At 38.7% G+C, this 14,284-nt stretch overlaps 2 protein-coding genes across 2 annotated transcripts in view; one reads left to right on the forward strand and one right to left on the reverse strand.

Moving 5' to 3' along the window:
- Positions 1 to 8,300, reverse strand: part of dync2h1 (dynein cytoplasmic 2 heavy chain 1) — an 82,619-nt gene extending 74,319 nt beyond the window's left edge. Inside the window, exons 1-19 of the mRNA XM_025055261.1 lie at positions 6,470 to 8,300; positions 5,487 to 5,677; positions 5,122 to 5,295; positions 4,726 to 4,864; positions 4,482 to 4,600; positions 4,226 to 4,370; positions 3,810 to 3,955; positions 3,614 to 3,700; positions 3,110 to 3,244; positions 2,661 to 2,774; positions 2,320 to 2,431; positions 2,002 to 2,126; positions 1,476 to 1,651; positions 1,187 to 1,382; positions 1,003 to 1,098; positions 755 to 916; positions 551 to 649; positions 323 to 462; positions 6 to 111 (exon numbers count right to left, since the gene is read on the reverse strand). Coding sequence (XP_024911029.1) covers positions 6 to 111; positions 323 to 462; positions 551 to 649; positions 755 to 916; positions 1,003 to 1,098; positions 1,187 to 1,382; positions 1,476 to 1,651; positions 2,002 to 2,126; positions 2,320 to 2,431; positions 2,661 to 2,774; positions 3,110 to 3,244; positions 3,614 to 3,700; positions 3,810 to 3,955; positions 4,226 to 4,370; positions 4,482 to 4,600; positions 4,726 to 4,864; positions 5,122 to 5,295; positions 5,487 to 5,669 — 2,454 coding nt within the window. The 5' untranslated portion in view covers positions 5,670 to 5,677; positions 6,470 to 8,300. The remainder of the gene's footprint in view (positions 1 to 5; positions 112 to 322; positions 463 to 550; positions 650 to 754; positions 917 to 1,002; positions 1,099 to 1,186; positions 1,383 to 1,475; positions 1,652 to 2,001; positions 2,127 to 2,319; positions 2,432 to 2,660; positions 2,775 to 3,109; positions 3,245 to 3,613; positions 3,701 to 3,809; positions 3,956 to 4,225; positions 4,371 to 4,481; positions 4,601 to 4,725; positions 4,865 to 5,121; positions 5,296 to 5,486; positions 5,678 to 6,469) is intronic.
- Positions 8,301 to 8,880: 580 nt separating this feature from the next.
- Positions 8,881 to 14,284, forward strand: part of LOC103378538 (uncharacterized) — an 8,640-nt gene continuing 3,236 nt past the window's right edge. The window contains exons 1-5 of the mRNA XM_025054867.1: positions 8,881 to 8,991; positions 10,512 to 10,540; positions 11,627 to 11,694; positions 13,238 to 13,528; positions 14,160 to 14,275. Coding sequence (XP_024910635.1) covers positions 8,989 to 8,991; positions 10,512 to 10,540; positions 11,627 to 11,694; positions 13,238 to 13,528; positions 14,160 to 14,275 — 507 coding nt within the window. The 5' untranslated portion in view covers positions 8,881 to 8,988. The remainder of the gene's footprint in view (positions 8,992 to 10,511; positions 10,541 to 11,626; positions 11,695 to 13,237; positions 13,529 to 14,159; positions 14,276 to 14,284) is intronic.

Here is a 14,284-nt window from a genome sequence, read left to right on the forward strand (position 1 = left end):
TGAGCGCTGACGCCTTTGAACTGGTTCGGTATGGAGATGAACCTCTTCATTTCCCTGAAGTAGCGTGCTCGTACCTCCTCAAAGGGCGGACGAAACTTCAAACGACCTTGCCTTTTGACAGGGGAGGAGGGGGTGGACGTGGAGGCGGGGGGATGGGGTCAAGAAATGTAAATTGATGTATTTATGCAGAATCATGTGTAATGTGACAAGAGAGTTTTCAAGAGTAAAAAAAAAAAAAAAAAAAAAAGACACGGGCAGGGGGGAAAAGATGCAAAATGAAAAGTGAGAGAAATGTTGGACAACTGAATGTGAGTTCACTGACCTGAAAGTCAGGTCGATGTGTATTTCAGGCAGGTTTTTATTCAGGGCTTCCAGTCCCATCTGGTACTGATGTTCAAGAGCTTTGTACAGTTGGTGGTTCCAGTGCTGACGCCACGCCTGCATGTCATCAGACCGGAAGCCCTGCCGATATCATTTGAAGGAGAACGGTCTAGTAAACAAAAGAAGTACTGCGTCTCTGTCTTCATTTACTTCTCACTGTACTCCATACCTGCGCTTCTAAAGTGGCAAAGCCCATGCGCAGCTCCTGGAGGCCGTCCTTCCAGCGCTGCTGATGTCTCAGCAGGTCAACATTCATCAGTGTCACAACCTGAGGGCATATTTAAAAGTGTTGTTTTTTTTTTTTGTTTTTTTTTTGGTTTTAATTACAAAGACAAGGGCGCTGTCCCTGCAAATAAAGCAAATAAACACCAGCCTTGTCAATGAAGTCCGTGTGCCACTTGCGTAGCTTTCTGTTCTCTGTGGAAAGTTTTTCGGCGGCCGACTGCAACTTTGAAATGTAGACTTCCAATTCTTTGGGGTTGTCCCAGGTGATCTGCAGTTTACCCCCTGATTCCTTCGACTGTGAGCGAGTATTCTGACAAAGCCAAGCACAGAGGTTATCATTAAAAAGAAAAAAAAAGAAAAAAACAAATATCAAAAATACCAAGATGGGAACCATACTTTGATGACTTGCTCAAAGGACAACGCAAGATTAAGCATCATGGGTCTCTGGGAAGGAATCATCTGCTGGTCAATGGTGTTGTAGAAGTGGGCCACCTATAACAGAATGTGTTCCATTAACTTGGCGTTGAATGGAAAGGGGAAAGAATGGCAGCAGAGTTTTTGTCTACACTCAAACTCTGACCTGTTTCAGGACAACGGCCTGTCTGTAAAAATGATCCGCAGTATTAGCAGCCTGTTGTATCTTAGCTGGAATGGGAAAGCCCAGAGCAGAGAGCTGCCTGACCTCACGGAGCAGACTGACCAGTCTGTCTGAATACTGGATCTTCAGTCTGCCGTCCACATGATCCAGCTCCATGACACGGTTACTGGCCTGGAGGCTGGACAAATGGAGAAGGAAGTCACTTTCACTGAAGGCAGAGGATATTGTAAAAGCCTTGTGTATTTAAATGGTTGAATACAGTGTTTTCGACCTGATTCCCGATTTGGGATCAGCCAATCCAGACAGTATCTCTCGTGACCAGTCTTCAAACTGCTCCTGTTCAAACGCTCTGAGAACTTCCAGCAGGTCATCGCAGAAACGCACAAATCCTTTGAAACTGGACAGGTCCGACAGCAGCGCCTCAGCGATGCGAACAGAGTCCTCAACCTGTTTGTGACATTTTTTTATTTGTGAATCTGACATTATTAAAACCAACCTCGCAACTACTCTGGCATGTATGTGAATTAATTATTATTGTCATCATTTTAAAAACAATAACATTATTTCAACTTTATTTAACATTGTGCGTTTGTGTGTTACATTATTTAAGATTTCGAGTCAGGTACAGTGATTATTTTTTTTGTGTTGTATTTTTATAAACACTTGGATTTTCCTTAAAAGTATTATTATTATTTGAGGTTACAAAAATCCACCCTCCACCCTCAGAGGCGCTCTGGTGCCCCACAAAAGAAGCGCACCTCACAGGTCGAAAACCACTGGAGGAAACCTTCAGTTACCTTGTGTATGAGCTGCCGAACCCATACAATTTTGTTGACAACTTCTGGAAGATTCCTTCCCATAAGCGGCCCAGATTTTTCTCCAGGGCCACCATGACACCTAGTCTCAAAGTCTGTTTTTAGACCTAGAGCAAATAATAAGCAGACAAGGCATAAAGATAGGAAACACCAATTGCAAAAACTACTATTCATCTGTCTGACTTCTACTTGCCTCTATGCCCTTATATGGTAAAATGGGGTGTGACAATATGCAACAACGAGAAATGACCATGAATTACTGACATGAGTTGGGACAAATCAAATCAAATTTCTTTATACCCTTGTTGTACTCCAGGAGTCTGGCCTGCATGGTCTCTCTCTCCGACTGCAGTTCTTTACCAATAGTCGGGCGTTTGATTAACTCCTTGTGCTTTTGAAACACCTGCAACAACTGCACCAACACACAACCAATAGTATATTGTAACTGTATTTAAAAATACATTACATAACATATATATATTTCTATACCTATAGATTGATATACATATATGTACAGTACATACATACAAAGACAAAATGCAATATTTACAGGTTTGCAGTTGGCAGCAGCAAATACACATATTTCCATTAGTAACGTCAAAATGACTGAACAAATGATTAGCAATGAGTGTGAATGTCACCTGTTGAGGGTTATCTTGCACATGTGCGATGTAGCTTTTTAGTCTGCCAGCTACCTCTTGTTCTGACGGAGCCATTAGACGCTCAAACTGAGCCACTGCTGCCCTCCAGAGCGGCTGCGAAAATAAAGACCATTCACACACTGAGCAAAGAAAACCGATCCAGATGATGTGAAGTTACCAAATAAAGGATAGGCTACTGCTTCTGCTACTGTGATTGAACACAATACTGGTATACTCACAGGAATTGAAGAAAGGCAAGCACAAAGTTTTGTTTGATTTGTTCTATACGGTAGTTTTCCAAACTACTACATAAAAATTGCTAAATTAAACTACAACACCCCCAGTGGTCTCTGATGGTACATTAATGTGCCCCACCTCAGTGGTTAACTCTGGAGTTATAGTTACATACAGTATAGACACACATGTACCGGTATACTCCTGAAACTAACCTCAGTGTAAGGGTTGTAGAGGAGAGGATTTAGTCCAGAAAAGGGTTCAAACACACGATCTAATGTCAAAGCCTGCTGCTTTCCTGCTGGCAACAAACGCAAGAGTTTCTCATGAACCATACGCAGAGTTACCACCTGGAAAATAGAAACATTCCCCTGGTTAAACTGTGCAATAAATATATTAATCTTTTGCTAAAAAAATCAAATATGTAACATATACTGTAAGTAAAATATGCCAAAAAATAAAAAAACATATGCAATATGCCTTTACTCAGGAGTAACAAATTATGTTGATACTAGTCACACTTGTAGCAGTAGAAAATATATATCTGGACAAACCAAGCAAGTGACGATCATATAATCCTATGCAATACACCCATAACAAGATATAATTGATCACTGTCATACTCATGTAAAAATATGTTATTGTTAACTTTAAATTGAAGTTCCATTTTCTTAAAGACTGTAACTATAAATAACTTCAACATTATTACAAAATCTCACCTCATCTAATCTCTTTCCCAGAGACTCAAGACTGTGAGGGCAATGTTTGTTTCCCTTCCAGACGTGGGGTGCATGTCGCTTCCATACCTGAGTAAATGTATCAAAATTTTTTACCCTTGACATTTCTTAACGGAAGGACAAGGATGTGTTTTGTTCGGGTTTAACTTCGTGTTCATATATTTTGGCCGATCCACACCTGTCCTGTGAGGTGTTCACAGGCAACCACCCACTGCTCACAGATGGCGACAGCCATTCGTAGAGTCTCCCTCAGTGACACAAATGATTCCTCAAAAATCTTCAGATCACTCAGTTTCCGCTGCACATACCGTCCCAGAGCTCCACCTTTCAATAGAAATGGCAACAAAAAAACGTCTAAAAATATAATCAACCCTGTGACCTAAGCAGTGATGGAATTTTTTCATAATATGCCTGCGGTTACTATATTGGTTTCATTATGTTTTAGAATGTCATTGGAAAATAATGCCACTTCTGAATATGGCTTGTATCTCATAAGGATTATGCAAGATTTTGCAAACTCAGAGTCAGCATTTCATTTTTTTTTTTTTTCCACTTCTGGTTTTGCTCAATCAAAACATGTAATACTTCCCACACCTACGACGTCCATGAGTCGAACCATGCGTGTTTCCAAATAGGGGTCAAAATCAGTCTGCCGCCAAACATCGTCCAGAGTTTCTCTGCTGTGCTCCACCAGATCCACCACATCAGATATGGACAAACCATCCAGACCTTCATACTCCTGGTGAAAACATAGCATGTTTGTTCGATTTCTTTTCAGAGATTGGAAACATGTGCCTTGACGGTCAAAAATTGTCCTTTACTGATGACTCATGATTAGTAGCCAACCTACTTTTTGTAGAGTTTTGAACAGTTCACTGAAGTACGCTGCTCTTTCTCTCACACTGTTCTTTTCTGCTGATTTGGATAAATCTTTCCAGTACTCGAACTCATCATTAGGAGTAAGGATACCTGCAAAATAGGGTGTAAATCAGTCTATGGGTGTAAATTAGTCTATAATGTTACTCCTAAAAAAGGACAGAAAGTAAGGCAAATTAATTCATGTTTTATGAACGTGTCAACAACACGTAACGTACCAAGAACATCCTCCTCTGTGCATCTGGTTTTGGAAGATGGCTTCACTCCAGACTGGCGCACCACTGAGGCCAGGCCCAGCTCCAGGTCACTTAGCAGAGAGGCTAACTTGGGGTCAAATGTTGAGCACCAACGCTCATCCTTAAATGAGAAAACCGTGTAAAGGAACCATTTGAAAACAAAACTACAGCAGGAGCAACACTACATAAATAGAGAAAAGTACTTCATGTTTCAAACATTCCACAAATAGAAAAAAAAGTACTTCATGTTTCAAACATTCCACCAGAAGCAGCTTCGTTTGTATATATACTGTATGTTATATACTGTATGTTCATTGTTGTGATGGAGCAGAGTCTTCCTAAGCCTCTGCTAAATGTTCACGGAGTATTAATACTCACTTTAAGCAGAACCGGTGCAAAGACCTGTTTGACAGCCTGGTAGAGAGTGTTGATGGGAGACTCTATCATGGACGACACCAGAAGGCTCCTGTGGAGGTTTTCTTCAGTGATCACTGTGGGATGGAGCTTGAAGAACACCAACACCTTCTCTTTGCCATCACCTGCAGCATCAATCTGTCAATTATTTTAGAGGATTCAAACACTGACACGAAAACATCGCTAGAAAGTCTGTTGCAGGAAGTCATTCAATTTAGTATGGTTTAGTAGTTGTTTTTGGCTTAATATTGTATATTTAAATCCATTAGCCTCGTGGCTAGCTCTGGCTTAGAATATACTGAGTATGCTGAATTCCACCTTTGTGTTACCTTATCTGACAAGAGCAGGACAGTGTCACGTATGCTGACAGAGAGAATGAATTGATTTCCATCGTCCAAGAAGTTATTGAGCTCTTTGCAGTCAACCAGAGCTGATGAAGGCTTCAGCCCATAGAAGTTTTCACTCGTGGTCAGGATAAATTTCTTCCGTACGTCATCTGAACCACCGGGCATTTTTCACGCTAAAAAGTAGAGGGAGTATATGAGTGGTTACAGTAACAGTAGTAACTGCATCATTAAAATATCTGGGGGGGGACCAGTACGAACTGTACTCATGATGATTGTCACTCCTGTTCTGTTAGATGAGCGACTACGAATCAGATACTATCAGATAAATACTCTACACCAACAGCAAAAAAAAAAATCGTATTTTATTATACTGTGCTAACACGTGCTGTATCTGTTGCAGGAGTGAAATATGCACGACATACGAGGAAACAAGAGATAAAAGAAGAGTAAAGAAAGTTGGTTTAAATGGGCAAATCCTATTCAAGTTGACATGTAAATTCAATTCAATGAAGCATTGCATTTTAGCAGTTTTCATAACTACGGCAGCTTGTTTTGCATTCGCATTGGATCAACAAAGAGATAGCAGCAACAGTGAACGCTGTCAAAAAAAGTGTCTCCTGCAGTGGCCCGTCAATCGTCGGGGATGAACCGGAAAGCTTCCAGGGAAACTACAAAAAAAGGAAACGTAGCATCTGTTGCAAAAACATGCAATACAGTCGCTACATTGAACGCACGATAGAAAGTTAGCTTTATATTTATTATTATTTTAGCAGCCCCTTCATCTTACAAAAAATTACTAAAACTTTACCAAACTGGAACACTGTTGTTAACTTTAGGGAAAATGCAATACTGGTAAAAGACAGCTAGCTGGCTAACATTAGCTCACAGCCGTGGCGTATTAAATGAGTGCATTCCGCACCCCAGGGTTCATTTACTAAATAACAGCGGCAATTAGACTTTAGTACCGTGTTCCGTTCAACTCCGTAATCCTGAGCCTCTTTTGTTACTCATTCCATGAGGCCAAATTTTGTTTGTCAATCGGTCGTTCGTTCCAATGCTTGCGTGGTTACCAAGGAGCTTCTACGTTCCAGTGTACCACGTGATCTATGAGAATAGGCGTTATACGCAGTTCACGTACGCCATTGACTAATCTTGAACTAATCATTTCATTCGTTTTACAGCAGATGGCGCTTTAGCCCTATTGTGGACGTTGTAAAGAAGGCTGTTGTTCTCCAGTTCACAGCTCACGCCAGCCTTTACCGTCATAGAGACCAAGACGAAACTGTTGTGGTTTTATAAATGATATTTACATAGAATGAATATCACACTACAACTGCAAAACGTTTTATAAATACCCCATTACAAGTGAATTCAACATATCAAAACAACTTAAAGTGAATTCACCAGTTTATTTTGAAAACAATAAATGATTTCACTTTGGTTGTGGTTAAAGTGTATGACGAGCTTTCCTAGAAATCTGGTAGTTAGACACATAGTTTCCATCATCTGTTTTTTACTTCCGTTAAAGTTACAACTTAAACTACAACTTCTACACAACTTATTTATTTCACCTAACACATGCATATAATATAATCCTTAATGCTGTTCATATTATTATAATTTCAACCTCTTTGAACTTGAACATACAAAATTACATTGGGATGGTTGAATTTTATGTTTGAATATTCAATCAACCAATGTTTTGTTTAGTTCAGTTGTTGCTCTGTATTTCACACACAAATTAAATACAAAAAAAAAATATTTAAAGCAGATGAAAGTCAAATTGAGTCATGTTTAAGTTTTCTAAAAACTTAACAAAATCAGCAAATGTAAGAGCTTTAGCCTAAATAGCATGACCATATGAGGTCATGTGTCGTGTCTTAGTCCATTTTCAAATTTACAGTGACCCATGGTAAACCCCTCTTGTTGCAGTTGTTGCACTTTTGAAGATTACACTTCTTATTTAAGTTATTTCCTCATGTATTCAAAAAAGCCAGATGTGGTTTCTTGTTTGATTTCTTAGGAAATAGGTCATCAAATGCTTTTTGAGCGTAATGGGGTGTGAAACTATCATAGTAGGTTGTCATGAGACATGAGGACCCAAATATACCAGACAAAAGGGCACACGAGGTCAGTCGAGTTCTGTTATCAAAAGAAAGAAAGAAACACAGGAAACCAAAACAAGGAAACAATCTAGTAACACTGATTACAGTAAGATAACTGAAACACACGTTCACACGTTCACTTGAATTTGTCGGCTTGATTTATGAAAGATTTACAAGAACAGTATGTAGGTTAACTGTCATACCGTCATGGATCCATAACACATTACATCAGGAGGCATATGTCTCTTATTGTTACGTTACAAAAGCGAAATGCACTGTTTCACAACCATCGAGAGAGTGCTTTCACTTTGAAAGCACTCTCTCGCTTTTCCTCCCAGAATTAACACGGGTTGCTTTTAGACCATGGTGTCATAATGTGAAATTCACAAGGCTAACACTTGTACAGTGGTTGAGATAAGATGTCATAACAGCATTAAAGAATTACGATTCAATCCTTACCAACGCTAGTGCTTCATCTCTTAGAATCTGCTCCAAAGCTGAAGCAGTTTCAATCTAATGTGGTCAATGGCATAGGGAGTGGCGCAAAAGAAAAACAAAAGAAATCTTTTAAAAGCACCCTTTAATATCTTACGTTTGCTCTTTGAAACTACTTAAATATCAAAGCCACACAATTTTAATTCTTAGACAATCCTATTGTCTGCTGCTCTCTTTTGTCGTTAAGTGTGACTTGTATTCTGTTTTTCAATAATCTAACGTCTGTTTTCAGGGTTGGGGTGGGGGGGGGGTGCTAAAAGTAGTATTAATTAATATAACAGTATTAATGTTCAGCTGACCTAACTATACATGTGATGATGGAAAATAAAAAAAAACAGTCTGGTTAATACTCTGTTTATGCAACAAGGTAACTAAAAACAAATTCTCGAAGAAAAAAAAATCTCTCTACTGTAAATAACAGCTCGCAGGTCGCAGGTTGGAACACTTGGTGAACGCCCCACACATATCTAACATGTAAGATGAATAACACAATAAAACCTGATGTATTATATCTGTTGCCGAGGTGATATCACTTCTGAAGTATTTAGGGAAATTACAGGAGGTTTGCACAACATCATGACACCACACCGTACTTGTGACATACTGTACTTGTGACAGCCACAGGTTACGAGGTTATGATTAAGGTGTTTTAACAACACAACTTATTTAGACTTGAGTTTAGATTTAAGGAGCTGTGTCTAGCTTTTCATATTAGAACAGATCAAGGGCAGGGCATTAATTTAAAAAAAAGAAAAAAAAAAAAGAAAAAAAAATCAGTGAGTCACTGTTGTCTCCTCCCACAGTGATCTGCACTCTTGCTTGGGGAAGTCCTGTGTCATTCTTGTTCAACAACAGTGAGCAACAGCCACCAACAAAACAGTGTTATGGTGAGTGTTTATTTCACATTTCACACGTTTTTTTTTTTTTTTAACGTTTGTTTGTTTTATCTTATGCTGTTCATAAATGTGTCGTATATAATACTTCCTTGCTGATAGTAGAGAGCAAAGGTCTCTAATAGTTTATGTGCCTGTACCATGTGGATTAGCTTTTTTTTTAAGCTGTGCTTGGTTTGTCCTAAAGAGCTGTGCTTGGTTTGCAGTTTTGTTTTATTAAGTGAGAGGATGTGTTCAGACTTTTGGAAGAAGTTTGGAATCAGAATTAGTTTGAGATACAAGAAAGGATACGGTCTAGGTTTAGGCATTTCTCTGTGAAAGTTAGGGTAGGAGTTAGCGGTGAGGAGGTGAGGTGGTGAGGTGAGAAATGTGTTGTGTGTGTGATATTGGTTTTGAGTTACAAATCAGTTCAGGCTTCAGCATTAGTTTGAGATTAAGAATTAAGACAATTGCGGTGGGGGATATCCAAACAAACACACACACACACACACATGCACAGACAACAGGAAATGCTTTCTTCCTGAAAAGCGGTGTTCAGCTAAAAACTCGTGAATTCATTTTTGTAGAAGCAAAGGATTATCATCGGTACTTTTGAGAAACAAAAAATAAATAAATACATTTTAGATCCTGATGATTTCAGTGATTCTGTTAGTGGAGGTGAGATATCAGTAGAAATGTGTAAGAGAACATTAGGTTTAAATTATTATATTAGTGTAAATGCAATATGTATATCCACAAAAGACTGTATTGACAATTAATCATAAATAAAATTTGTACTTCATATTATATATATACATACATGTGCTTGTGTGTGTGTGTGGGTGTGTGTGTGGGTGTGGGTGTGTGTAGGTAGAACTCATGGTGTGCCATTTCAGACTGAAAAGATTGAGATACTTCTTCCTGGGACTTTCCTTGTTGCTTTACTGCAAAGCTCTTATGGGGAAGTAGAAGGAAATATCCAATCCTATTACTAGTTAAAATCAGTCCACAAAACAACAATTCTTAAAGTGACACAAACTGCAACCACTGTAAGTGACATGCACCTATGACCTTTAGTTGTGAACAATGGAAACTCCTGGCAATCGGTTGATTCATCACAGCTGGCCTTCCATGATATTCCCTTAAATGCCCTGGGACTTTCCTAAAGTTGGAAGATTAAAAAAAAGTTTATGGAGTTTTGTCTCGGACTTTTTAGTGAGATTTAGTGAGATAGTAAGATTTAAAGTGGATAGATAGATAGATAGATAGATAGATAGATAGATAGATAGATAGATAGATAGATAGATAGATAGATGGATAGATGGATAGATAAATAGATAGATAGATAAATAAATAAACAGATAGCTAGATAGTTAGATAGATAGATAGATAGATAGACAGACAGACAGATAGATAAATAAATAAATAGATAGATAGATAGATAGATAGATAGATAGATAGATAGATAGATAGATAGATAGATTGTTGAGTGAAACCAAAAGTATAAACAATTCCTGTGTCTTTTTCTCTAACAGGGAACCAGTTGCATTCTCAGGATTTCGCAGTGAGTACAAAGGCCCTGGCATCTAAACATCTAAAGTTAATTACTTAGAAATGACGTAGTATTACTGTACCAGTCTCACCTTGCAAATGCATCCAGCGAATCATGCCTTCAAATAGAGCCGCATTCACAATAGCAGATGTAATGATAACCTGACTTGTTTGATCACGTTACAACAAAACTAATTAAATGTAACGAGGTGAAGTCTTAGGAACTCCGGCTGACATGGCTATGGCTATTTACACCATGAAAGTACTTTGGAAGTTATCTCCTGCACAAAGCCTTACAGTTGGGTTTTCATAACCACACCTGCAGATAGGGAACGGGGGGCAAACGGGTCTGCCGTCCTGGACCCAAGGAAAAGATTATTAAATTTTTCTTTTTAAATTGGAAAAAATGGAAATTCTATCTCTAATATTTGAGCTACAAAAGATCTTTTTTTTTATTGGTTTTCTTACTAATCATCCCTGAAACAATGGTCAAGAACCCCTGACCACCTCCAAAACAAAAATGAATGTGGGCATGAGGCGAGCCCATCTATTATTATTTCATCCCAGACGAGACTGTCAGCTAGCCCGAAAGACAGGCTTTTTTACAAACCAATATGCCTACAAGTAATGACATTTGTGTACTTACTTCCTTATCATTACGATAATTCTTTAGGTTCTGTGAAACAGCCCACAGTGTGTGGGTGAGAGCTCAGCCTCAAAGCACAGACTAGACAAAACGCTTACAACGACTTTCTTCCCATCAACAGAGGACAATTTCACTCCAAAGTCAGAATATTTAAACAAAACTTCCGAACATCAGACACGGGATTTAGTGATGTCAAAGCCTAGAGTTCAGTAAAACTGAACTTTGACCTAGTTAACACAGAAACAACACAAAGCGGTGTTGCATCACTGACTCCTGTGAAAAACAGTGAAAAACGCCTCACTCCAATTAAATAGCACTATTTCCTTGTCAATAAATCTCAGAAGATAAATTAGTGTGTTCAGCGCTAGGGTGTGTCTTCAAGGTGTTTTTTTGAAATCATTACGTAATACCAAAACCCAGATCTCATCAATTTTTTGCCATCCTATTTCCAAGGAAGCAAGGGCTTGCTCTCCATCTGGCACTTCTGCTCGGAACTGTGACATGCATCATGGCTGTGTCAGGTGAGCATGTTTAGTGTCAGCGATGAGCCTTAAATGTGAATGAGCAACACAGATGAGTCAAGCCTACTCAAAACATGCCAACATGTAAATGTAAATGTACTGAACGCTTACACAACCAATGGAAACTCAACGTTTCCTCATATTTTCACTCAGCGCTTATCGCCCCATTCAAATGACGTTTGTTTGTCTTTCTTGACAGGACCAAACTCAACCCAAACTAATTTTATTTTCTTAAGCGACAAGCATATAAACCCCCATACCTACTTAAGATGATCAAAGTGAAACACTCTTGTGTAATTATGACCTTTGGAAATGTGGTGAAATATGACGAACGAGTCAAACGGGAGAGAGAAAATAGAAAAGAACAGGGGAAGTGAAAACGCACATGACGTCGTAAAACAGAATGTGCATGTCCCCTGAGCTCTTACATCAGGGGAAGCTTTTAAAAAATAAAATAAAATATCAGTGAAATAATTAATGATGTACTGGGATTGGTGTAGTTGATGAGAGGTATAGTGGTGAATTTAATTAGTACTTTAGTCATATATATGCATACGAGTATACCTAGTATGAGTACGGAAGAAGAAAATATATACCTAATGTATAACTTTAGGTTGAACATTAGGTGTAGCGTAATTTCCGGACTATAACACGCCACAACTTTTTTCACACGTTTTGAACCCTGCGGCTTTAACAATGATGCGGAAGTTCATAGGTTAACGTGTGTTATAGACATACCAGTAGCGTATGTCTGTCTGTGAATGGCTATGTACGTATATGTGCGTGGAGCGCGCGCGAAAGAGAACGGTAGCGAAAGTTGAGAGCAGTTTGCTGTTTACCTCTGCTGCCGACAAGTACAAAGTGAAGGGAGTTAGCCCCAGAGCTAACGTTAGCTTCTGCCCTGGAGCAGATCACTAAGTCTCCAACTACGGTCAGGGCGCCGAAGCAGGAAGGAGCTAACGCGTAACCAGCCGTGTTACAGGCAGAAAAAAAGCATTTATTTAAATAAAAGTGATGAAAAAAAAAATCTTTCTCTATAACATCTTTCTGTGTAAACATCCCATGTTACAACGTGGACACCTGCAGCTTATTGAGAAGTGCGGCCTACATATGTACAATTATTTTTTTTCTTCTTAAATTTAGTGGCTTATATTCAGACATGCACAAAAGTCCGGAAATTATGGTGCTTTCTGTAAGCAGTGTTAATTTTCACAAACAAAATTTTGGTCTTTTGACTTAGTCATAATTTAGCAAAAACATTTCATTTATTTATTTTTTTGTTTTAGCCACTCCAATATGTAAATTATTTTATTATTCAATGTATCCGTATCATTTCTTTTTAATAACACTAAAGCGGTGAATATTTGCAGCAGGAAAGACATTTCTCTTCCACATAAAGTTGAGGTCAAACTAAATATCTCTCCTTTTTTAAATTAAATTAGCATCTATTTCTAATGAGTCTGATTTCTCCCTCAGCACCATTATTTTTGTATTTATGTCATGTTACTCTATCTGATTATCCCTGCCTCTGGTTCCTCCTCAGGAAGTCTCCTGCAAGGGGAGGTTGGTGGAAACGTGACGGTCCACTGTCCTGTGGACAAGAAGAAGACGGTTGAATTATTCTACTTCCAGCATGGAGATACATATATTAATGGCTTCCACAGCACAAAACACTCACAGATGCCAAAACCATGGAACTACACAAAAGTTAATCGCAGTGAGATGACTGTGCACATGTCCAGACTGAATTTGTCCCACACTGGACGGTACAACTGCATCATCAGTTACACAGACGGTTCCATAAGTGAGGAAGAGATACAACTCAATGTCTCAGGTAAGGATTTTGTAAAAAAAAAAAAAAAAAGAAAAAATATTACATTTAAGCAGTGGCTCCCAAAGTGGGGGCCACAGCTCTGTAGCAGCTACTGGGTTATTGCAGGAGGGATGTTGCAAATCTATCTATCTATCTATCTGTCGGTCGGTCTGTCGGTCGGTCTGTCGGTCTGTCTGTCTGTCTGTCTCTATCTGTCTGTCTGTCTGTCTGTCTATCTATTGGTCTGTCTGTCTGTCTGTCTGTCTATCTATCTTCAACCTATTATATGATTTCTCTATATCTAAAAACTACCTAAAAATACAGTGCAATTCCTGTCTTTGTCTAAACTTTCTACTTTCACTTGTACAAATCTTTCCCATATCTATTAATCATTGATATTGTGTCCCTGTACTCTGCACATCACCATTGATTGTAAAAACTGCTCGCCTAACTACTCTACCTCTACCATCAAAGTCTATCAAAGTCTCAGGTATGGGTTTTGTAAAAAAAATTGAAAAAATATTACATTTAAGCAGTGGCTGTGGAGTTTGATTTACATATTAGGTATAATTGCTTTTTTTTTCTAGTGTATTTGGGTAGTTTATCCTTACATTTTCTAAACATTACTTTGCATTTGTCCCGTTTACTTCAGCCAACTACAGCGAACCTACAGTGACCACAAACTGTGATGAAGAAAACCTTCGTTGTTTTGTCACATGCGCATCACACGGTGGATATCCAGAAAGCAAGATGAGGATGAACATCCCCGTGTTTGAA

Source organism: Cynoglossus semilaevis, chromosome 4, assembly GCF_000523025.1.
Source record: "Cynoglossus semilaevis isolate Cse_v1.0 chromosome 4, Cse_v1.0, whole genome shotgun sequence".
NCBI classification, from domain to species: domain Eukaryota; kingdom Metazoa; phylum Chordata; class Actinopteri; order Pleuronectiformes; family Cynoglossidae; genus Cynoglossus; species Cynoglossus semilaevis.